General features: G+C 37.0%; 1 protein-coding gene across 1 annotated transcript; it reads right to left on the reverse strand.

Moving 5' to 3' along the window:
- Positions 1–380: 380 nt before the first annotated feature.
- On the reverse strand, positions 381–26,604 carry si:ch211-183d21.1 (uncharacterized). The gene is made up of 13 exons (XM_056450473.1): positions 26,402–26,604; positions 22,659–23,519; positions 18,863–19,043; positions 18,644–18,783; positions 15,511–15,758; positions 13,481–13,783; positions 11,220–11,481; positions 8,544–8,721; positions 7,609–7,769; positions 5,094–5,168; positions 4,878–5,024; positions 4,678–4,774; positions 381–4,457 (listed from the first exon to the last, which is right to left on the reverse strand). Exons 2-13 carry the CDS (start codon positions 23,500–23,502, stop codon positions 4,394–4,396), a joined length of 2,700 nt encoding a protein of 899 aa, XP_056306448.1. The 5' UTR covers positions 23,503–23,519; positions 26,402–26,604; the 3' UTR covers positions 381–4,393.

Raw genomic sequence — 26,604 nt, forward strand, 5'->3', positions numbered from 1 at the left:
TCTCAGACTGGTTTCTTGAACATGACAATGAGTTCACTATACTCAAATGGCCTCCACAGTCACCCGACCTCAATCCAATAGAGCACCTTTGGGATGTGGTGGAACAGGAGATTCGCATCATGAATGTGCAGCCGACAAATCTGCAGCAACTGTGTGATGCTGTCATGTCAAATTGGAGCAAAATCTCTGAGGAATATTTCCAGTAACTTGCTGAATCTATGCCATGACGGATTAAGCCAGTTCTGAAAGCAAAAGGAGGTCCAACCCGGTACTAGTAAGGTGTACCTAATAAAGTGGCCAGTGAGTATATATTTTAATTTTGTTTAAATTTCCAAACACCTTTTAACCTCCTTTTATATATAAAACAAACAAGAACATGATCAACATCAACATTAAAACATTTATTTTGACTGTACCATTTCAGAAGGATTCCTCCAACAAATGTACACAAGACTGATCGTCACAAATCAATGATGAAAGACTGAATCCAAAATCAATTACATACAAAAACCCTAAAAGCAATCAGTGAGAACAAAACATTGGCAAACTGCATTTAAGTTTGGAGAAACCGCTCCAAAATACAAAAAAAAGACTCTTCAAAATGAACACAATTGAGCAGACGTGTTGCAATTAATCATTTGCATTCTGACAAGAACCTGATCATCAACATTATACCTTGTCGCCTTTATTTCCTGTGTGGGTTTTTACAGTTCTCAGAAACATGCAGAGCGGACTCATCCTTCAACCAGAATTCAGTGACACAATAGTCTATCTAAGATTTAAAGGGGACCTATTACACCCCTTTTTACAAGATGTAAAATAAATCTCTGATATCCCTAGATTGCGTATGTGAAATTTCAGCTTAAAATGCCACATAGATAATGTTTTATAACTCTCTGAATCTGACCCTTTTAGGCTTTGATCCTAATTGTGCCATTTTGGTGACTGTCGCTTTAAATTCAAATGAGATTGGGCTCTTTTCAAAAGTGGGCGTTCTTTTCATTCAATGTGAAAAGAAGTGTTTCAGAACAAAGCATTGTCTTCAGCAGGTGAAAACTAATGGTGGAAAAACTAACTGCTTCTCACTTAGGGCTGTTTATGCTAACGAGGGAGAGATGGTCACTAATGGGCGGGACTTTCCCACTCTGATGACACGTACAAAGGGAGAATGTCAATCAAAGTGTTTCTGCAGGCTGTTTTTATCAAGTGTGATTATACAAATAGAATTACTAATGTTTTACCATTAGATACTGACTATGTTCACACACTGCTGCCACACAACTGTGTTTAAACCCCTTATAAAAGTGATTTTTGCATAATAGGTCCCTTTTAATATTAAACATCAACACAATGAATGAGAATGTAAATAAGCTGAGAGAACACTGCTAGGTCAAACATTCACTGATCTGATGACCCTGATAAAACAGCTGATAAAACTCTGCAGATGCAAACATGTGATACATGTCAAACAAACACAACGCCTGCGAAAAGACACTGAGAACCTGTATCAAAAAGAGACAGTGCATTTAATCGGCAAAATTGTAAAATACAGCATAAAATTGCACTAAAAGCATCTTTTACAATGTTTTACTTAAAATAAGTGAGTAAACCTGTTGCTTTTAAAATAATAAGTTGACTTTACTTTAAAAAGTGAGTAAACCTGTTGCCTAATAATAAAATAATTATAAAAATTAAGTTACAATGGGTTTACGTCGTATTTTAAATATATATTGTCGCTTTTAAAGTGAACCTTTTATACTCCTTTCTACAAGATGTCAAATAAGTCTTTGATGTCCCTAGAGTGTGTATGTGAAGTTTCTACTCAAAATACCACACAGATAATGTTTTACAGCTCTTTGAAGCTACCCATTTTAGGCTTTGATCCTAACTGTACCGTTTCGGTGACTGTTGCTTTAAATTCTAATTAGATTATGCTCTTTTCGAAAGAGGGCGGGGCTTAACTGCCTGTGTGTCAGCATGGTGGCAGATTTAAAAACAACTATGCTAATGAGGGAGAGATGGTCAGTAATGGGCGGGGTTTTCCCTGTCTGATGACACATACAAAGAGAGAATGTCAATCAAAGTGTTTTTGCAGACTTGTGTGATCATACACAATGTAATTAATACATTTGCACCATTAAAAGCTGGTTATATTCACATGCTGTTGCTACACAACAGTGTTTAAACCCTTTTATTAAAGGGTTTTGTTTCATAATAGGCCCCCTTTAAGTCAACATGATGGAAATGGCAAACGCTAGGATGAAAAATACTGATAAAATTTGTCATCACTTTGCTAAGAATTTAAATCTAATGGAAACATGAACATGTTTTAATTAAAAAACGATGACTTCAATTTATTTTTATGTTAAATCAATATTAAAATGTTAACAACATATTGTGCTTTGAGAGACATAATGCATGACATTTCTGTCACGCCTGTGCTTGTAATGCAAAGTGGTATTTTATCTCTACTCAAAAACAACTAATATTGTGTGTTTGGAATGGCTTTAACTACTAACCACTAAAACAACTAGAGTTGTGGCGAAAAATAGTTTGAGAAATTGATTCTGTATCATCTCTAGAGTTTAAAACCTGCTACAAATTAGCCAAGAGCACCGTCTGCTGTCATAAACTAGCCTAGAGCACCGCCTGCTGTCATAAACTAGCCTAGAGCACCATCTGCTGTCATAAACCAACCTAGAGCGCCATCTGCTGTCATAAACCAGCCTAGAGCGCCATCTGCTGTCATAAACTAGCCTAGAGCGCCATCTGCTGTCATAAACCAGCCTAGAACGCCATCTGCTGTCATAAACCAGCCTAGAGCGCCATCTGCTGTCATAAACCAGCCTAGAGCGCCATCTGCTGTCATAAACCAGCCTAGAACGCCATCTGCTGTCATAAACCAGCCTAGAGCGCCATCTGCTGTCATAAACCAGCCTAGAACGCCATCTGCTGTCATAATTTAGCCTAGAGTGACATCTGCTGTTATAAACTAGCCTAGAGCGCCATCTGTTTTCATAAACTAGCCTAGAGCACCATCTGCTGTCATAAACCAGCCTAGAGCGCCATCTGTTGTCATAAACCAGCCTAGAGCGCCATCTGCTGTTATAAACTAGCCTAGAGCGCCATCTGCTGTCATAAACTAGCCTAGAACGCCATCTGCTGTCATTATTTAGCCTAGAGCGCCCTCTGCAGTTATAAACTAGCTTAGAGCAACATCTGATGTTTTAAACTAGCATAGAGCGCCATCTGCTGTTATAAACTAGCCTAGAGCACCATCTGCTGTCATAAACTAGCCTAGAGCGGCATCTGCTGTTATAAACTAATCTAGAGAACCATCTGCTGTTATAAACTAGCCTAGAGCACCATCTGCTGTCATAAATTAGCCTAGAGTGACATCTGCTGTTATAAATTAGCCTAGAGCGCCATCTGCTGTCATAAACTAGCCTAGAGCACCATTTGCTGTTATAAACTAGCCTAGAGCGGCATCTGCTGTTATAAACTAATCTAGAGAACCATCTGCTGTTATAAACTAGCCTAGAGCACCATCTGCTGTCATAAATTAGCCTAGAGTGACATCTGCTGTTATAAACTAGCCTAGAGTGCCATCTGCTGTTATAAACTAGCCTAGAGCGTCATCTGTTGTTAAAAACTAGCCTAGAGCGTCACATACTGTTATAAACTAGCCTAGAGCACCATCTGCTGTTTTAAACTAGCCTAGAGCGCCATCTGCTGTTATAAACTAGCCTAGAGTGCCATCTGCTGTTAAAATTAGCCTAGAGCACCATCTGCTGTCATAAACTAGCCTAGAGCACCGTCTGCTGTTAGAATCTATCCTCAAGCACCATCTACTGTTAAAAACTATTTTAGAGCACCGTCTGCTGGTAAACACAAGCCTAGAGCGACGTCTCCTGTTTAAAACTAGCCTAGAGTGCAATCAACTGTTAAAAACTAGTCTAGAGTGCTGTCTGCTGTTAAAAACTAGCCTAGAGCGCTGTCTGCTGTTAAAAACTAGCCTAGAGCGCTGTCTGCTGTTAAAAACTAGCCTAGAGCGCTGTCTGTTATTTAAAAACTAAACTCAAATAATTAGAAAAATTGAAACAATTTTCAGAGAATCAATTTTCAAACATTTTTTTTTGCCACAGCTCTAAACACCTCAACAATAAACCACCTGAATTCAATAATAGAATGCTTCTGAAACATTTGATAAAACATTAAAGATTCTAAACGTTTCAATAAAATCTTCGGAACGTCAAAATTGCATAATGAAATAGTGAGATTTTTTGCCTGCTTTCATCTCCTGTAAAAACATTCATCTTTGTTTTTAAAAAAATAAACATTTATGATCCTGCAAAAATGCGTTCACACTCACATGCACAATCACACACACACACTAGAGATCGAGCGGCGTCTCGGCCTGTTCACTCAGCTGCATGGAGAGGTAGTCGGCAGGACGCCTGACAAAACAAAAATATGCACAAAATGAGCCATGTTAACATGATATGCTGGGGTTTCATCATCCAGCATCAAAGACATACTATTATAAAGCAATTAAGTGTAATACCATAACATATGACATCTATCTGTATATATATATATATATATATATATTGAAGTTTTTTTTCATGGCACTAAGAGGAATCACTAACAAAAACAGACAACACGATCTGTCCTCACCTTTTTTTGTACAAGTAGATAAAGAGAGCAGCACCAAGAGCGAAAAGCAGAAGCGCCGCGATTACAAGACCAACCTGAAGCGCCACTGATGACCCCGCTAAACACACACCAATAAACAGCAGAAGATATAAACAGTCATCTGACATTAACATTTGTGTGTCAGTGTGTGTGTTTTATATATAACTGAGGCAAGTGATTACCTCCATGAACCTGTCGCTCATGTGCGGATGAACACTCAAGCTTGTTGTTGTTCAGTGCTTGAGTGATTTGCTCCCTCTGTTGGTCAGAAACGGCAAGAACAGATCCGTGTGCGAACAACTGAGCAGCTTCACAGGACACATTCACATCTAGCAGGAGGAAAACAGACATTAGCGGCTGCATTTCCAACACTTTAAACGTCTTCAAACGTCTCTCACCTTTAACATGTAAGCCTGAGATCCCACAGTTACACAACTGCTCCAATAAAACTGCAAATCCATCCTGTGCACAATCTGACAGAGGTTACAATTTAATTAGAACTCAATTTAATTAGAATTATTAGCTGAAATCAAATTAAAATGGCTATTCCTATCCATGTACTAGGCTATAAACATTACAAACATGCTATTCCATATTAGCATATCTTAAATATGATCCTAAGCTACCATGCTTATACTAAATATCACAGCAACATTATTCATGCTAGCCATGTATGCACATTAAAAACATGCTAGCAAGTTTCTAATTCTTGGCAACACAATATTAATTCATTTAAGCAGCATGCTAATCAAGCTATAAAACAACATATCTTAAGACAAATGCTAAAAACATGAAAATATAATAAGAAATAACAATAGAAGATATAATAAGAAAATTAATAAAGGCTAGCAACAGGCTACTTCATCCTAGCAAAATGATATTAAGCTGAAACACACTAATTTATGCTAGCAATAATTAAAAATCAACAAAACATGCTAAAATCCATAGTACTGTGCTAAAACAGGCACAAATGCTAGCAACATGATAAAGCATGCTAATAGCCCTGCTGAAAAAAAACAGCCTGGGCTGGTTGGCTGGTTTTAGGTGGTTCTAAGGGAGTTTTGGCAATTGCCAGGCTGGTTTCAGCAATTTCCAGCCTGGTCTTAGCTGGTCTGGCTGGAAAATGACCAGCTAAAACCAGCTTGACCAGGATAGGTTGGTTAAGGTGGTTTTAGCTGGTCACCTCCCAGCCTGACCAGCTAAGACCAGGCTGGAAATGGCTGGAAACCAGCCTGGAAATGGCCAAAACCCCTCTAAAACCAGGCTGGTCGACCAGCTAAAACCAGCTAACCATCTTAGACTGGTTTAAACAGTTTTTTTCAACAGGGAGCATGTTATAAATGGCAGCAATGAACTAAACATGCTTGTATTGTGTTGCAAAAACAAATCAATATGAACAAATATGCTAGAAATAGGCTCAATGTGCTAAAACATGCATGTTTTATCTTGTTTTATTATTAATCATGCTTTTAAGTGTGGTTTATTTATAAACTAATTTCGAGAGGATCACGTGCTTATGATCAACAAGGCTGGCTCCTCATTAGCTCCGTAATCTGACCCATTAGATGATTACGGAAGCATTATAAATAACCAGAGTTTTTCCACTCCAGTTATCTTCGTCTTGAAGCTTCCCCCCCTTCCACCCCTACGTCCCCCCTTTTTCCGATAGGGCGACACGGTGGCCCAGTGGCTAGCACTGTTGCCTCACAGCAGGAACACCGCTGGTCCAACCTCCTATCGAGCTGGTTGGTGTTTCTGTGCAGAGTTTACATGTTCTCCCCGTGTTCGCGTGGGTTTCCCCCGGGTCCCCTGGTGACCTCCCACCGTCCAAAAACATATACCATAGCCAATCGACTAAACCAAATTATCACCGAAAACAACCCTAGTTTACACTTCTCACGCAGCGACAAGCAGGGGAGTTCTCGAGACCTACCTGAGCTCGAACTCCCCTCTCGCCCTTCTAACGGGAGGGAGCCTCGGGCTCGAGGATATTACGAGCTCAGGGCTCTCTCCCGGGACAGCATGCCAAATACGCTTTATTGATTATCAGCTAAGTGTGAACTCTTGAAAACCAAACAAAACTGCTTTAAACTCAAACTACTTTAAGCTTAAATCCTTCAGTTATTGTTCATCATATGTTTCTGTGGAAGCTAATTTTTCAGGATTGTTTGATGAAAAGGAACAACCGTGTTTCTTTAAAATGATTAGTAACATTATAAATGTGTTTACTGAGGAGAATCCTGCAAATTCCTCCTCATACCAGAAAAGGTCTGAGAAACCTGAAGGATGTCACATCATCATGTCATTGCGGTGTTTTTAATAGTCTGGGTGTGCTCGGCATGTCTGTTCTTGTATTATGAATTTTGACACATTCAATTTCCAGTGTTTTTGATGAGCTGTGACTTACATAACAACCAAACTATCATTAACCTTACTCACAAAAACTGATTCATGTAATGAATGTGTAAAGAATTATGTATTAACGGTTTCATATTTTATGCATATATTGAATTTCTGTGTTTATATATTTAGCAATTTTGCATTAATTTACCTCACAAATCAGCATTCATATAATAAGCAATATTGCATTTATCTATCTAGCAATTTTGCATTTATTTATGTAGAAATACTGGACAGATTTATCTAAAAATCTGAATTTATACAATTAGCAATGCTGCATTTATTTATCTCACAAAACTGCATTGATATAATTACCAATTCTGCATTTATTTATCTAAAAAAAGTCTGCATTTGTATAATAAGCAATTTAGCATTTATTTATCTCATATAATCAGCAATTCTGCATTTATTACTTGTCATTCTATTTAAATAACCTGCATTTCTGCATTTACTGTCTACAGTAGCATGCCACAATTTAGCATTCATATACAGCAGTTCCTTAGAAACACTCACTGTGGGTGTCTCTGTGCCAGTATTGATCGTCTGGCTGTAAACACAAATCCACAGCGCTGGAAAAGGCCAGATCCGGGCAGTGATTCCGGAGACGTGGAGTGGATGGAGACGAGATCCAGAGTTCAGGCCCTTCTGATGCACATCGAGATAAAGACAGCGCACTAATCACACAAAAAACACAACGTTATTAGCAGTGAACAAAACCAAAGACTAATTCAGCAATTCAACAATAAGAGGCAATACACACAAAAAGTGCTAATTATACAAAGAAACTGTTAGTGCTCAGTATATTAAGTGCTAAAGGGGGAGAGTTTTTTATTTTTTAAAGAGAGAAGAGTGTTTCTACAGGTGGTTTGTCATGCCCACTCACCTGTGTAAAGCTCATTTCATAATTGCACAATGTTTTTTAAGAGATATGAAGTGATTGTAAGAAAGTGTCTGGTGCAAATGTGCAAAAACTGGTGCAAGTGTCGGTTTAAGCACCTGAGAGATGAAAGAGTGTGTTTTCTACAGGTTGTTTGTCAAGCCCACTCACTAGGCACACTTTGTGATAGCACAATGTTTTTTTTAAACAACATAAAATCTCAAGATGACACATGGCTCAGTGGTTGGCACTGTCGACTCACAGCAAGAAGGTCTCTGGTTCGAGTCCCGGCTGGGCCAGTTGGCATTTCTGTGTGGGTTTCCTCTGGGTGCTCCGGTTTCCCCCACAGTCCAAACACATATAGGTGAACTGGATAAGCTAAATTGGCCACAGTGTTTGAGTATGAGTGAGTGTGTGTGGGTGTCGGTGCTAGGTTGCAGCTGGAAAGGTATCCGCAAAAAACCATATGCTGGTGAAGTTGGTGGTTCATTCCGCTGTGGCAACCTCGGATAAATAAAGGGACTAAGCCGAAGGAAAATGAATAAATGATTGAATAAAATCTCAAACAAACCTGAAGGGTGTGAATATGAAGCGGGTTGTGTTGTGCTGGACAGTTTTTAGTATCTTTGGGTCCTCTGAAAAAATCAGCCAGTCCAAATGAATGGATTTGCTCCCATAAACGCCTGATCCTGACGGCTCGAAACACAACAGCACTGCAGCAACACGACCGAGCACCGGCAAACCCTGATCTGCACAAACACACAGCAATCACACATGTCAAATTTAGACATTTAAGAATTTATTCGTGATTTGATTACATTCGTCGGCTCACTATACGAATAGTCTGAAGTAACATCCCACTCATTCCTGTCCATTAAAATACTTCACTGCAGGGGTCTCAAACTACTGGCCCACAAGTTATTTACATACCTGTCAACCCTCCCGTTTTTCCCAGGAATCTCCCGTATTTTACAATTCTATCCTGCTATCATCCCATAAAAGTATTTTCCCGTATTTCTCCTGTATTTTCAGTCTTTCTCTGAAGGGTGGCAAATAATAATTAAAGAGCCGAGCCGAGCCGAGCCTCCCTATACGCAACCCATACCACCGAACCACCAGGGGCCGCCCTTTGCTCTTAAATGTGAGTCTACTGTGCTTTCGCTTTGTTTAGGCAATGAAAACACTTTGAAATAAATATAAAAACAGCAGGATTCTCTTTCCTTTTCATTACAGGTGTCGTCTCCCCTTCATATGCAATCCTCGAAACATTCATATAGCGGTGCATGACTGTCAGCTGACACGCTCCATAGTGATAAATAGACGGTTTCTGTACAAACGATTTGAAGCAGAGAGAAAATCTGGCTATTGGGTGCGTGTTTGAACAGTCAAATACACATAATTAATTATAATAATTTATAAAGATGTCAATCTTGTTTTTTTTTTTCAAACTAATTTCGTCCTAAATGAGCATAAAAAGTTAGGAAATCAATCGAATGCTTTCATTATAACTTTAGATCTGTTAAAGTGACACCTGTTATTTAATGTAATCAAACGAAAAAAATCTAAATAAGACATTCATGCGTTGCTCTTGTAAGTTATACATTGAAGAAACGGCTAATAAGATTTGATAGATTGAATCTATTTCATTATATTAGCTAGTAATTTTAATAAGCTGAACTGTTTGCTAATGTATTTGCTGCTAATGTATACTATTTATTTTTTCTTTTGTAATTAATAATAATAAACATATCACTGACCATTTAACTGTTTATTTACAAAGAAACAGCTCCAAATGAACATATTTAGTAATTTGGGGATTTTTTAAGGGGGGGACCATGTTGACAGGTATGGTCATTTACGGCCCCGCCTTCCTCCTCCCTCCGGCCCGCAACTGACGTCAAAAATATAACGAGATTTGGTCCGCCAAAACATGTATTTTTGAACCTCAATTATTGTTGTGCAGTCGCGTCTAGCCATTTGTGATTTTGACCCGCCACCTAGTTGACATTTAAAGTACTGCATTCAGATTAGTTTTACTTTCATTTTCTCTCAGTGTGCGGTCGAGAGCAACACGCATGCATTTAATTCTGTGGCTGATTTAAAATATATGTCCGTAAGTGCTCTATTTTTACTAAAGTTCTATTTTTGTGTATATATATATGACTGACATATTTTTCAGCAGAGGATGTGTGTGACACGATAAACGTGCTGCTTTGCAAAATCACTGGTGACAGGTAATGCTTGAAATATAAACCTCATATCTGTTGACTTAAGATGCATCAATTATGTCAGGTTTCCACCTTTTTCTTGTGCTTGATTGTTAAAATGGCCCTCCTATGAATTCTGAGTCACTGAAAAGGCCCCACGCCAATTTCAGCTTGAGACCGCTGCATTACTGTATTTTATGAAGATGATTTGTAATATACGCTTACATTTTATTAAGAGAAAAAGGTTTAAAATGCAAAAATAAAACAATGAAATTTTTATTAATTAAATAAAACAGCAAAAATAAATAAATAGGTAAATAAATAAACAAATATATAAACAAATAAAAGTGTGAATATACCATAATATAAATGTGTTTGTACTTTAATAACTAATTTCTTTTGTCTTTTTTACTAGTTATTTTTCAAGATACTAGTATTCAGATTAAGGTGAAATTATATATGAATTTATATAGAAAATATATATAAAAACGGAATATTGTACTATTATAATGCATGTCTATAGGGTGGACATGGTTGCTCAGTGGTAAGCACTGTCGCCTCACAGCAAGAAGGTTGCTGGTTTGAGTCCTGGCTGGGCCGTTGGCATTTCTGTGTGGAGTTTGCATGTTCTCCTCGTGTTGGTGTTGGTTTCCTCAGGGTGCTCCGATTTCCCCCACAGTCCAAACATATGCGCTATAGGTGAATTGAATGAACTAAATTGGCCGTAGTGTATGAGTGTGTGTGTGAATGAGTGTGTATGGGTGTTTGCCGGTACTGGGTTGTGGCTGGAAGGGCATCCGCTATGTAAAACATATACCGGAATAGTTGGCGGTTCATTTCGCTGTGGCGGTCTCTGATAATCTGGGATTAAGCCAAAGGAGAATGAATGAATAAATATGACATGTCTGTTTGTATATGTGTTATTTATAATTAACTAATTCCCAAAGTACACAACCTGGTACATGTGAACACACCCTTAGACACCACTAACAAGCCTAAACAAGAAGAAATTTCCAAATCAAACACACACACATACTCACCAGCTCTAGAATCATTGGAGATCAGATACATGCCGTCCGCTCCTGTGCTGCCGCTGATCGGGACGCTCCAGAGTTGAGCATCTTCTCCGAAAAACACCAGAATCAGTCTGTTCAGAGGGGTGGATGGCGGGCCGCTCAGCTCCACAAACCAGCAGGCTTGCGATCTGTTATTTTCAGAAAACCCACTCCATTCACTGATGATCAGACCCCCGGGGGCTTGCGGAGGACACGCATTTGGCTTCCTCGGTGTTGGAGACGCGACCTGAGCACATGTGCAAAAATAAACACACATGCATTTGACAGGGTTTCTGCAGTTTTCAACAAGTCAAATTTAAGACTTTTTAGGACCATTATAAAAGCTAATTTCAAAAATGCTAAGGATTTTTTTTCCCGAACGGCATGGTTGGGCCAAGGAAAAAGATTTTAACTTGCCTCATCGAGACAATTTTAATTCAGTTATCTCTTAACCACATATTTTAAATGTGTCAATACTTGCAAAATTTAAGTTAAAAAAACATAATAAACTAAAGGTATGCACAACAGTCTGTCTAAAATACAAGGAGAACTTTTAAACAGATGTTATTTTAGGGAAGATAACTACACCATATCGGTAAATTGGGATTAAATATATAGTTTTTATTAAAAGTTTTCATTCATTTATTCATTTTCCTTTGGCTCAGTCCCTTTTTATGCTACTTTTTGTATAATATAATTATATAAATAATGAACACATTCTCTCGTCAACTGCATGATTCATTGTGACTAATTTTAATTCAGCAATTTATTTTTAAAAAGCTTATTAAAAAATTTATTAATTCAAAAAAGTACCCTGCTACATAAAAAATTATATTATTATGTAACTCACATTACTTCTAATGCATTACCCCAACAATGTATATGTATATATGTATATATATGTCTGATATATTTTTTCTTCTGGAGAAAGTCTTTTCTGTTTTATTTCGGTTAGAATAAAAGCAGTTTTTAATTGTTTTAAAAAGTTTTTTAATTGTTCAATATTATTAGGCCCTTTAAGCTATCTTTTTTTCGATAGTCTACAGAACAAACCATCATTATACAATAACTTGCCTGATTACCCTAACCTTCCTAGTTCACCTAATTAACCTAGTTAAGCCTTTAAATGTCACTTTAAGCTGTATAGAAGTGTCTTGAAAAATCTTGTCAAATAATATTTACTGTCATCATGGCAAAGATAAAATAAATCAGTTATTAGAAATGAGTTATTATAAATATTATGATTAGAAATGTGTTGAAAAAATCTTCTCTCCGTATACTCAACTATATATATGAAATAGGGTTAGGTCAGTAAATGATGCCATGGTCCATCGGCGCTGGCCGATAGCATCACAATGCTGAGCCGGCATCGTGATCCTCTGCCCCGCCCCCATCGCAGCAACAACCCACTCACAAAAAATACTCACTCAGGCCCCGTTTACACTAATACATCTTCGTTTTAAAATGGCATTTTAGAACGAAAACGATCCACGTCCACACTGGCGTTTAATCTAGCATTTCTGAACAGCCCTCCGCCCACACTATACAGCTGAAAACCCACATCACGTGACTACACACACTGTCATGCGCTGCAGCATCTGAGTTCCAGCAGTCAGCCCAGAGAGCAGTGCACGTTGGACAGTTTATCAAGGATGTTCTGCTGGATGGCGTCTCACTATAGTTGTTAAACGTGATATTTAATTAATCTTGTCTCTATCTAACGACTCTTCAGTCTTTTGAATCTATCAGGTAACATGTCACAGCGTCAGTACACTGCTTCAATTTTCCTCTTTCATGCTTGTACTTTTAGCGAAAACCTTAGATACTGTTGGTTGGTTCCTGTTAGTTGTGCACCTTTTTTACCAACCAAGATTGTGGACGCCATTATAACGACACAGATCACTCTGCCTATTCATGCCAGAGTCCTGTGGGAAAAGTGACTGACAGGTGGTAAATTGTGTGTAATTTATCTTTATTTATTTATGATGTTCGGGTAAAGTAGTTGAAACGGTAGGCTACAAATAATCAATTCATTATCAATTAATTAATTATTCATAAATAATTATTTCACCACCGCCTATGAAGATGATGCCATCATCCATCGTGATGATTTACATTAGACATCGTACGATGTCAAATTGGTCGACATCGCCCAACCCTACTATAAAATATACAAATTAATCTAACAAAATGTAGAAAAATGCATTAGACTTCAGAAAAATTCTAAATTCTACAAATTCTCTCACCATGAAAGCGCTGAGGTTGCGTGTGCTGGTGCTGCAGCGGCTGAGCGTCTCGTCTGTGGCGAAAGCGCTGATGTCCTCCAGCAGAGGGAGCTGTCCTGGAGTCAGAGCATCCGTCAGCTCAGCGACCCTCTTATCAGAGCCACGCGTGCGGTAAACCACTACATCCAGCAAACCACTGACCGGGATATCCAGACCTTCCTGAGATGGAGGAGCCCTGCTGCGGTACAAGGCTACGGCGTCTGGTCCATTCTGAATAGTGTTAGATGGGATTCTGATTTCAGGGGCCACCTTAGAGCTGCCGATCTGGAAAAACAGAATAATAATTATAGATAGATGTGCAAAACTTGACACAGGGCAGTTGCTAGGTCATTCTGGGTGGTTATGGGTATTTATATGAATACTTTTTTATGATTTTATCAATATGTTATGATGTTTATAATCTAGTGTGCTCCAAAACAATGACAAAATTTGCGTTTAGAAATTACAAACATCCAAATCTTGCAGTTTTTCACTTCCGCCTAAATGGATCAATGAGTTTTTTGGCATCACCTCATACTTCAGTTTCTCATCACATCTACTGACCAATCAAATACTCTTTAGTGTCTGACATTGACATGCCCCGCCCCCTTTAAGATACTTCTCATTCGCTTTTCAGTTGTTGTGCTTGAACTCAACCACTCTCACCGGCAGAGCTGCGATAAACACAAAACGCTATTGGCTGTTTTTTAAAAGGGGAGGGGCTACTCTGTCCCGCCCTCTCTTCATGTTTCAGTTGAGATTACTTCAAATATCGAATACAAAATGCACATTTCAAAGCACTTTACAAGATCTTTAATTGGAACTCAACCATGTGACTCATTTGCAACCACATCTGTAAACATCATAGACTGTAAAATATATGGACGGAGTATCCGTGACGTCACCCATAGGTTTCTGAAGAGCGCAAAAGAAGCCACAAGTAGGCGCGGCCAACCGTCGCCATTTTGTTCGCGCGTCATCGCACCCACGGCGGGATACCAAACAAGGGCAAAGAGGCGGAGAGTGGGCGGAGCTTGCTTAGACCTGGCAGACAGACTTTACTTTGGGAGAAACGCTTAATACTCTATTACCTGCGACTCGTTTGTGTTCTGACCACATGTGCTTGGCTGTACACTATATCAGTAAAGTGATTAGACTTTCAAAAACACTGTTGTAATACATTGAGCCACTAAACATTGCTCTTATGACGTTTTTCTACAGGAGGTAAACGCGAAATACTTCCAAACACTTCAGATGTGTGTGTGTGTTAGTAAATGCAAGACTATTGATAAAACCCAGCACAACACTGTATGACAACGCTTCAGGTGACTGTTCTAGAGCCTACAGCTAATCATTCTGTCACATTCTGGAGTGCTTTACGGGTCTAAAGAAAAATATTAATGATAAATGATCTTAAATCAAACAAATACATTTATAGAGATGGTATACAAGTATATAACTTTACTCACATGGGAAACGAGGCCACGTGAATGGTTTGTGAGCACAATTAAGTGCACACAGCATCCCATATCATCTGATAATTGTAAGAAATAAGTCCAGAAGGCAGCTGACTGTGTAAAGCCACATAAAACAACACAAAGATACGATGAATATGCCGAGATCAGTGGCTAATCTGCCGGATTCAGCTGAGGTGAAGTGACGGCGACCAGCGAGACCTAGCTGTCACTCAAGTGGCCACGCCCTTAATTATGCAAACTTAATATAACCTAATATAAAGGAAATGGATGAGTTATAAAAAAATTCACCCCCCTCACAGTTGTCATGGAGGGTAATAATAGCTATATGAACCAAAATCGTTCTTTGTACCAGGCTGTAAACACCTTTTTTTCTGCTGTAAAGTTGGCCATTCTAACAGTGGGCTCAATTGCCACTTGCTCTATTATGGAGCCAGGACTAGCGGAATTTTGATGAATTGCAGTTTCAGTTACTTCCGTATTGGCCTCCCGAGGGAGAGCGGGAGGTTGCCGCTTGGTAAACATGCATGAACTCACCAGGAAATATCCGTCATCATCAGTGTAATATCCGTTCAGCTCCAGTTCATAATACACCAGTCCAGTGTGTCCATTGATCATCACCACCCAGATGAAATCCAGTGACATACGGGAGCCGGACGGATGCCACAACTCTATAAACTCCTCATCCTCGGCTGCTCCAGGTGAATCTGTGTTGATCTCGTTCAGCAGGAAGTCAATATGGCTATGAATCGGGGGCTGGATGTGTCCCGACCCTTTAAAAGAGGCTGAAACAACAAGCCCACATCAATAAATACTACAGTAATTTATAATCTATAGGAATAGTAACATAACCCAATACTGTACAGTTTTTCTACAACTATATGCTATATTAAACTACTATTATGCCACCGTTTACTGTAGTAAAAGTTAAAGTATACTACAGTATTATCAGTTTATCAGATCACTATAGTTAATACTACAGTATTAACAAGATATTATAAATAGTATAATATATATATATATATATATATATATATATATATATATATAGATTATACTATTTATAATATACACACACAGTATGATACTCTACTATAGTGCGATTTAAAAACAGTATAGAATTTAATATAATTAATATATTATTGTTACTATATTAATTATAATTGATATTATATAATTAATATTACTATAGTATTCTTTCATGTGAGAGATTATATTAAAATGCTCCTGTTATGCTTTTTATTGTTACTGTTCGCATCACAAGTGCTGAGGAAGAGATTAATTTTATATGTGGTAATAAAGGCAGCACGGTGGCGCAGTGGGTAGCACGATCGCCTCACAGCAAGAAAGTCCCTGGTTTAAGCCCCAGCTGGGTCAGTTGGCATATCTGTGTGGAGTTTGCATGTTCTCCCCGTATTTGCGTGGGTGTCCTCCGGGTGCTCCGGTTTCCCTCACAAGTCCAAAGACATGTGGTTGTAGCTAGATTGGATATGTTTGCGGCCAGAATTTAACGAGAATTATTTCTATTATTTATTAAATTTCCCATTTATTGTATTTTATTAACATCTACCCCCACCCTACCCCTAAACCAAACCGTCACAGTAACATAAAAACAGATGTGGTACCGAGTATTATTTATGTTATCTATTAAATTACACAATAAATTGTATTTTTTAACGCCTACCCCCACCCTAACTTTAAACCCAACCGTCACAGTACTGTAAAACTATTAATTATTGCTATACAGTGTCATAAAAAAATGCTGCTATATTAATGTGCATATCGCACTTCCAACCGGCCGCATATCCGATCTAGACTTTACCAAGACATGTGCTATAGTGGAATTGGGTAAGCTAAAATTATCCGTAGTGTATGTGTGTGAATGTGTGTATGGATGTTTCCCAAGGATGGGTTGCAGCTGGAAGGGCATCCGCTGCGTAAAACATATGCTAGATAAGTTGGCGGTTCATTCCGCTGTGGCGACCCCGGATTAATAAAGGGAGTAAGCCGAAAAGAAAATGAATGAACGAATGAATGGATAAGTTGGCGGTTCATTCTGCTGTGGTGACCCCAGATTAATAAAGGGACTAAGCGGAAAAGAAAATGAATGAATGAACGAAAATTTTAGTTTTGGCCAATCACAACAGACTGGGTCAACTGACCAATCAGAGCAGAGTAAAGCCATCAGAGTAGAGAGTGGATATTATGTGAAAATTGATTTATTTACCTTGGATGGATGTAAATGTTTTTATACAAGACCTCTAAAGCTAAATTAGAAACTTTACCCACATTTAAAAATACTATAGAAATTTTAGTAAACAGTGTATTTTACTGTTTATATTATAATTATTCCTTACATTTATATAACGCTTTTCTGGACACTCAAAACTCTTTACACATTTTTTGGGAGGGAATCTCCTCATCCACCACCAGTGTGCAGCATTCACCCGGATGACACAACAGCAGCCATATTGCGCCAGACCACACATCAGCTGATTGGTGGAGTGGAGTCAGAGTGATGAAGCCATAAAAGTTAGGAGGCCATGATGGACAGAGGCGTACTCTTTTTCGAAGGACATCCTGGGACCTTGTTTTAATTGCTCACTAAGCAGTGTAGACGAATTACCGGTTTGTAAACATTCAGGATGCGCACGCAGCGAGGTTGCAGAAAAAACACGCTGCCCTGCTTAGTTTCAATTGGCGACCATGTGAGAGTTGCAGAGAGCTAGCTGCCAGCGATATTATAGTATTCTCAAAACTTTGTTAATGAATGCTACAACAAACTGTATTAGGGACTATATTGAATTGATAAACTGTAATAAACACTTTAGTTTTAACTGCAGTAAACCCTAGAATATTTATAGTTGCAGAAAAACTTTAATATTGGGACATTTGTTTATATTACTATCGTTTTTGTGTTACCATAATAACTATAGAATCACCTCAACAAATTAATTCAAGTACTTCACTATAGTTTGGTTCAAAAACACTCAAGTATTTATGAACACTGGGCAAAGATTAATCACAATTGATCACATCCAAAATAAAAGTTTGTTTTGAGATAACACATATGTGTGTACTACTGTGTTTATTTACTATGTATATATAAAGAGACACATGCATGCATATATTTGAGAAAATGCTTATGCATATTTAGATAATAAATATATATGTACGTGACACAAATTATATATACACATCTAAAAATATATGTAAAAAATGTATGGTATAGTTTTGTTTGTTTGTATGTGTGTATATTACATATAAAAAATAAATAATATTAATAATAATAATAATAATAATAATAATAATTATTATTATTATTATTATTATATATATATATATATATATATATATATATATATATATATATATATATATATATATATATATATTTATTTATTTATTTATTTATTTATTTATTTATTTATTTATTTATTTATTTATGTATAATACACACACACACACACACACACACACATCTAATGTCAAAACATATTTTTTATTTTGGATGTGATTAATCTTTGCCCAGCCCTAGTATTTACTTTAAATGACTATAGTATATTTTCTATATTATATTTTATATTATATTTTAAATTATAGTATATTTTGACTTTATAATAAATATAATATAATATTTATATCATAAATATGGTTCTGTTAAACATACTCATGTTAAGCGGACAGGACTGAAACCAAACACAGTCATTGGCTTTTCCGGGACTTCTGGGTCTCGACACAAACAGTCCTGGATCTCTCGTCCATTCGGCGACACCACATCGACTGGCATGAACACCTCCTGTGAGGAAACTGCAGCACACAAACATGAATAAACATTTATTAGAACACACAATAATTCATACTGCTCTCTATGGCTTGTGCTGATCACCTTTCTGCGAGCATGAAGGCTTTTCTCCCTGGTATGAGTGTCTCTGTCAGGTTGTTTCCAGGCATGTGTGAAGAGTCACCATAAACGAAGGCATCCATTGGCTGCTCGTGGCTGAGGGGGCCGTCCTTAGGGAAGCCTGATGCTAAGCCTTTATACAACGCCAATGCTGCAGTTTGTGGTACTGAAAGATCAAATAATACACATAACATTTTCTAGCTTTTGTGAGATTCATTTTTCAGTCAAATAATTAAAACATTAAAAATCTATGTTTTATGTAAAGATACATTCAGGAAAATATGTTTTAAACATTATTTTGTCAACTACCATAAATAAAGTTAGACAAAAAAACGACAAAAAACTAACACTATAATTTGTGAACTACCATTAATAAATATAGACAAAAGATGACAAAAAATAACATTTTCTATATATATATTTATATATATATAGTTGAATTCAGAATTATAAGCCCCCCTTTTAATTTTTTGTTTTCTTTTTTAAATATTTCCTAAATGATGTTTAACAGAGCAAGGGAATTTTCAAAGTATGTCTGATAATATTTTTTCTTCTGGAGAAAGTCTTATTTGTTTTATTTCGGCTAAAATAAAAGCTTTTAATGTTATACACAAAATTGCCTAATTACTCTAATCTGTCTAGTTAACCTAATTAGTTAAGCCTTTAAATGTCACTTTAAGCTGTATAGAAGTGTCTTGAAAATATCTAGTCAAATATTATTTACTGTCATCATGGCAAAGATAAAATAAATCAGTTATTAGAGATGAGTTATAACTATTATGTTTAGAAATGTGTTGAAAAAAAATCTCGCTGTTAAATTGAAAATTTTCAGAAATTGGGGAAAAAAATAAACAGGAGGGCTAATAATTTAGGGGGCTAAAAATTCACCCAGTAACACCCAAATGGGTGAGACCATGCAAACTACACACAGAAACGCTAACTGACCCAGCCAAGGCTCGAACCAGCGACCTTCTTGCTGTGAGGCAAACGTGCTACCCACTGCACCTCCGTGCAGCCCCATCAAGCAGCATAACGACGTTTTAAACGTCTAAAAATGAATGTAAGTGAATGAGACCGGAAGTCTCAAGCCAAAAAGATTTAAATGGCCGCGCCCGCTCGTATGCGAATAATGAGGTGAATAACAAACGTAAATTTTAGCCACTTCTGGCACGTGCGCAAAGTTTTCAAGTAAGTTTAGACCCTCAAAAATGTGATTCATTTTTGCGAAGAAAAAGAAGAATAAACGGAGCAATTCCAATTGGGCCGAGTTGGTGCTCGGTCCCTAATAAACACACGAAAACAATTATAATAGTTAGCAATATAGTTTAATAACAATATAGTTATGATTCCTTATACAAATTAGGAATATTTTATGGGCCACGGCAAAGAAATCAAACAATTTTAAAGACTGGAATTCATATAGAGTTTTACGAAATATGTGCATTAAGTTAATAAAAAGGGCAAAGTGTTATATTATTTGTCTATAGTAGATAAAAACAAATAATCCTGTACATTTTTGGAAATTAGTCAAGTCTTTCTCAGTACCTAAATTGGCTTCTAATTTCCCAAATTATTTAAATGTTAATAACACTGAAGTTAAGGGCAGAGAAGTTATTGCAGACACTCTTAATAATTATTTTATATCTGTCAGCTCGACTTCTGAGTCTTCCAACTCACTTGCCCACACTTCAAATACATTTGTTGAGCCTGTTCGAAACAGCTCCTCACATTTATTCAAGTTTTTGCCACTGCTATCACTGCTACACAAGTCCGTAAAGCTCTAGAGACAATAGATATAAAAATCATCAGGAACTGATCAAATTGACCCTTATTTCTTACGTTTGGCAGCTGATTTTGTTGCAGAATCTATAGCCTTATTTAACTTAAGTCTCACTTCTAATGTAATACCTAAAATATGGAAATCTGCAATGGTTACCCCATTACTAAAAGGGGGAGATCCTGCAGACCCAAATAATTATCGTCCTATTTTTAGACACTCGGTTTTAACAAAGGTCTTTGAATCATTGATAAATGACCAACTAAAACAATATTTGTCAGTTAATAATATTCATCAGGACTACCAGTCAGGGTTCAGATTGGGACACGGTACTGTTACTGCAGCTACACTAGTCTTAAATTAGTTCACATCATCTTTAGACAGTAAACAGTCCTGTGCTGCACTATTTATTGATTCATCCAAAGCTTTTGACTCTAGATCATAAACTAATGTTGCAGAGAGTTAGGCTTTTAGGTTTTAGTCAACCTGCTCTGAAGTAGTTTGAAAATAATGTTTCAGAACGCACTCAATGTGTGACAGTTGTCCTTTCTTAATGTCAACACTGGGGTTCCCCAAGGATCTGTTTTAGCTCTGTTGTTATTTTCTATTTACATTAACGATTTAGGTCATGGAATAGATTCAGTTAAAATACACCTGTATGCAGAGGATACAATAACATATACAGCGGCACATTCCTTAAACCAAGCTGTACAGTATTTACAGACTGCTTTTTTAAGTATTACAGTGTACGTTGCAGGATTTAAAATAGGTTTTAAATTAAAAAAGACTAAATGTATGAGTTTTATCCGCGGCTGCACTAAGGTAACAGACCAGACAATTACACCTTTAAATGGTGTACCAATAGAAAAAGTTAGCTCCTATAAATATCTAGGTATTTAGATTGATGAGATATTAGCCTTTGATATACACATTGACAAGTTATTGAAATAGCTTAGGCCAAAATTAGGATTCTTAAACCGGTCAAAAAATTGTTTTCCCTATAAGGCCCGTAAGAAATTAGTAGAGAATACATTTTTGTCTGTAGATGATTATGGTGATCAAATATACATGCATGCTGCCACTACTCTACTTAGAAAACTAGATTCTGTTTATCATGCAGCAATACGCTTCATCACAGGCGCAGACTCACAGACACATCACTGTATTTTGTACAATTCCTTAGACTGGTTATCTTCATATCAAATGAGAAAATTACATTTGTACTTATTTATTTTAAAGGCTCTCTTAGGTAGATTACCATCCTATCTTTCTAATTCGTTAACACTTCACATAAATAACCAATGCACTAGATCTGGTTCCTGTATTCGTTTAACAGTCCCAAGGGTTTTGTCAGAACTTGGCAAACGTGCTTTTTCCTTTTATTCCTTTATCCTTTTATACCTGCAAAATCAGCACAATCTTGACACTTCCGACTCTGAGTGCTTTTAAACATCTTCTGTACAACGTCTTAAAGGACACTTGTTATTGTTTTTTATGATGTGATGAGAAAACGTACGTATTTTACGTTTTTCAGTTTATTGGCTAATTTGTACGAATTCGTAAGAGTTCAGACGTACGGAATTGTACGATTTTAAAAAGGAGGTGTGGCACCTAACCCCACCCCTAAACCCAACCGTCATTGGGGGATGAGCAAATCGTACTAAATTGTACGAATTACATCGTACGAATTCGTACGAATTAGCCACTAAACCAAAAAGTTACGAATTGCCGTGAGATTGTGTTGGATCTTTTTATAATTTGGTGATTTTGTAATTTTGTGGTATTGTTTTTGTGATTTTATGTGAAACTTTATGTGCTGCCTGCAATCTTAACCAGGTCTCACTGGAAGAAGAGACAGAGCTGTCTCAATGTGATCTCCTTGCTAAATAAAGGAAATAATAATAATAATAATAATAGTTTCTCAAAGAAGGATACTTTGGAAACACTTTTGCTGAACTTTAGACTTAACTTTAGAGAAAAGTGTCTCAAAATGACTTTTTCTACCTGTCAAAGCAGCAGTATTCACAGGTATGGTGTAGATTCCGGCTTCTTTAGTGCTGAACTCAACACTCAAGCTAATCAGATCCGTAGTCACGTCATAAAGCACCAAAGTGAAGGATCCATTTGCCTTCCCGACACTGAGCTCCACAACACCCTTCCGCTCTGACCCGCTAATATCCACTTCACTGATCCAGATGTGTCCAGGGGTCGGCGGAGGGCAGTGATTGACCCACGCGGGTGTAGGAGCACCAGTGGAAAACGTCCAGAGGTTTCCAGACTCCCAGCAGCGCTGAATAGACTCGTCCCCTTCCAGAGCCGATTCATCCTCTAAGTATGGAAACGAACCGGGAGTCAAAACTGACGCAAGACCATCAGCGCCTTCAGAGGATTTACGAGAAGTGTATACAATAGCATCCACCAATCCGACTCCTGAAACGTGTCCTCCTTCAGGAACTGGTGCCCAATTGGGTCCGTAAAGAGCGATGGCGTCAGGCCCGTTTTGGACAGAGTTTGGTGGGAGAGAGATGGCAGGACGGGGATTTAGTTCAGCAGATCCTACCAGGAAAAAACCTCTCTGATCTGTGTGGTGTCCTTTTAAATCAATAACCCGGTAGGCCACATCACCATTGCCATTATAAAACACAAGTGTGTATCCGTCCAGTGAAGTAGGGTTCGTCCCGTCATAGTAGAGCTCCACAAATTCCTGAGTGTCCAGTTTGGGGTTGTCACAATTCACCTCGCTGATCATTAAACATGGGGTCGTGTCTTTAAAAAGGCATATGAGGGTCAAAAAGGACAAGTTGAGTTTGATGTGCATGATTGCTGCCCGGCCTGAAACTCTCAGCATGTCATGCTAAACTGAAGCTGGAGGAAAACAGAGGAAAGGTTATTCCTTAAAGGGACAATTCACACAAAAACTACAATTCTGTCATCGTTTGTTCCAAAACTCTTTGAGTTTTTTTTTCTTCTGTTGAACACAAAGGAAGATATCTTTTCAATTCAATTCAATTCACCTTTATTTGTATAGCGCTTATACAATCTTAAAAAATGTTGAAACCTATAGCCATTGACTTCCATTGGATGATTTCAAAACAACATAGGCACTATTTACTTGACTGTGGACAATGTTGCTCAGTTGCACACTTAGCCTACACCTGAACTATTATGACAGTTACTTAAAATAGCCAATTAACTAAAGTTGTTTTTGATATTTTACTTTTTTGATTGAGGTAAAGTTGATTTTGTATATGCATATTTATAATATATATATTTATTATTTATATATATTGTTTACCATGCTACTTTAAATATTAGGTCTGACATCACATGTAAATATGACTTCAGAACAACATCAGCACTATTTATTTGACTGTGCACAATGTTGTACTTTGATAGTCTTTGGCTGCTAATATTGTTTGCCTTTTTAGAGTTTGCAAACAATACCTTTCCACAATTGTATTATTAAGGAGACAGTCAGAATGTGTGAATATAAAACCAAATTTACCCCAAATTTCCATTTATTTTTGCTTAGATTCAGTCCTTTAATATTAAAATACAAAAAAATACAATTCATTTAATTAGCTCACATGACACTCTCAATTTGAATCTCTTTAAAATTCATGGGCAAAACATTCCAAGCAGCAGAGCTAGTACACAAACAAGAATTTCTACCTGATTCAAAAGAAGCTGACATGATCAAGGATGCATTCTATCATTGAATTTTTTGCTTGTGTTTGTAGGATTTTTTGAGGAGGACAAGCTTAAAGATCAGGTCCTATATACACATGAATGTCCTATATATACATATATATATATATTGTACATTTATTTAAATAAATAGCATTTTGACATTAGTGTTTGGATGTTATAAAACATGACAAGTATGGATATTTAACCTCTTAAGGCAAAAGCTGTTATTTTACATGCATTTTTTTATTTCTCTTTGCTATTTGGGCTTATTAGAACCTAATTAGAATAAAACCTAAGTATCACCTCTTGAAATGATGTACTTTTAGAGAAAAATTATGTCCATATATGTGGACTCGTGGTCCAATTTCCATAAAACACTTGTTTCTGGCTGTTTTTTAATGCATTAATAACACATACATATTTTTGAATATGTTTTGACTATCAGAGAATTAAAAACAATTTTTTTTTCCCATTTTGGACAGTTAAAAATTGTGTTTGGGACATTTTATATGCTTCAAAACAGTTGCAGGATGACACTGTATGTCTGTAACAAAATATAAAACATTCAAAGTATTTTTAATAGCCACTTAAGAGCTAAAATGTGTTGTCCACGTATGTGGACACTCAAGCTCTAAGAGGTTAATTAGACATCCCAAGTAGTTTGAAACAATATATTGTCTTAATATATTGCATATTTTGTGCAAATGTATACATTTTTATTAGGGCTGCACAATATATAAATTTAACATCAATATCGCAATGTGATCATTCACAATAGTCACGCAATGAGAGCATACGCAATGTTGAGTCTGGATTATAATTCATCATTTGCAGGATTTTTTTAGGCTTTTGACGGTATGAACATTTTAAAAGCATTCATGCATAAGAAATTGTACCATTTTTAACTTTAAAAATACTTTAAAATAACTATTAATTATTTACAATTTTTTATACAACGAAGACACATTATTATTTTACATTTGATGATTCAACTATTGTATACCTGAGTACTGCTAGACTCTTTGGAAAACATGAAAACTAAAATCTGTATCTTTTTCTTTAATGCATTTATCTATGCTTGTACTGTAGATTGTTTATTAGATTTTATGCAGATGCACTCCCATACAGAATCATTCCAATCAATGTAAAATGATAAATTGCTTACAAATAGAGATATTTAAGTCAACTGACAACAAATTATTAAAATGTAAACTTTTTAAAAGTTAAAACTATGATTAACGATGTTGACGAAAAAAAGTTCCTCATGTGGAAAATAAATGGGATTTTCACTGCTGCACTAGACATCCAAATAATTCATGTTGCTATAGTAACAAAGAACTAAATCTTAAACATCCACTGGACTGTGCATGTTTAGAATAGCATACTACTTTCAATACTACGTCAGTATATGTTTAATTACTCTGCATAGTAACACTAATTTTCTGAATGCAAAATTTCTATAAGTCTTCATAAGAGTAGTGTGCAGCAAAACCAATGCAACGCACTCAATCTTAGAAATTAGTTTGACTTATTTTCACATGAACATATGTGAACAATCTGAACTGTTTATAATCAGGCATTCACGTTTGTCAGGCAACAGGATCACACTTAATATGTATCACTTATTGCCTAATCCAGTGTACACTACATGCAGTATGCTAAAATGCCACTCAAAACATACAACACGATCATCATTACGTCATAACGTGTATTTAAAGGATTGTTTTCAGATTATCTGGACACCACGCTGATGTGTACGGTGACTTGTTTCACACTTAAAACTGGAAAACATCAAGAAACAAATGACGATCGCGTCAAACTTACATTTATTTACCTCACAACGTCCTCTACGAAAGCATTTATTGTTGCTGAGAAACTACCACTTTAAAATGCATTCATCTACAAGATATAGTAGGCTACTTCGCCATCACAAAAGACACACTCGATTTCGCAACAATCACACTCGTAAAAATCACAGCACACTCGATCCGAGAAAGTGACAAAGAACCGAGTGAGATCCTTGCATGTGGTCGGTTTAACAGAGAAGTGTCGCTTACCGTGTATCCCGCTGATAGTTCAGGGGATCTGGAAGAGTTTGGTGGAGTTTCAGCAACTTTTAATTGTGTAGTGGAAGAACCGATCTGATCCGGTCGGTCTGTCGGATCTCTTTCCCGCGAGTGTGGGCGGTGAATCTGGATGAATTCACGCACATTCCCGGAGACATAAATGCTAGCCTACTTCCCAGAATGATGCCTCTGTC

Source organism: Danio aesculapii, chromosome 24 (assembly GCF_903798145.1).
Source record: "Danio aesculapii chromosome 24, fDanAes4.1, whole genome shotgun sequence".
NCBI classification, from domain to species: domain Eukaryota; kingdom Metazoa; phylum Chordata; class Actinopteri; order Cypriniformes; family Danionidae; genus Danio; species Danio aesculapii.

Bases quoted from the DNA above. Each gene is read 5' to 3' on its own strand.
- si:ch211-183d21.1 (XM_056450473.1), bottom strand. From the start codon at position 23,502: ATGCTGAGAGTTTCAGGCCGGGCAGCAATCATGCACATCAAACTCAAC. The intron at 19,044-22,658 runs GTAGAAAAAGTC...TTGATCTTTCAG, and splicing joins GAATACTGCTGCTTTGACAG to TACCACAAACTGCAGCATTG. The intron at 4,458-4,677 runs GTGAGGACAGAT...TTGTTTTGTCAG, and splicing joins ATCTACTTGTACAAAAAAAG to GCGTCCTGCCGACTACCTCT.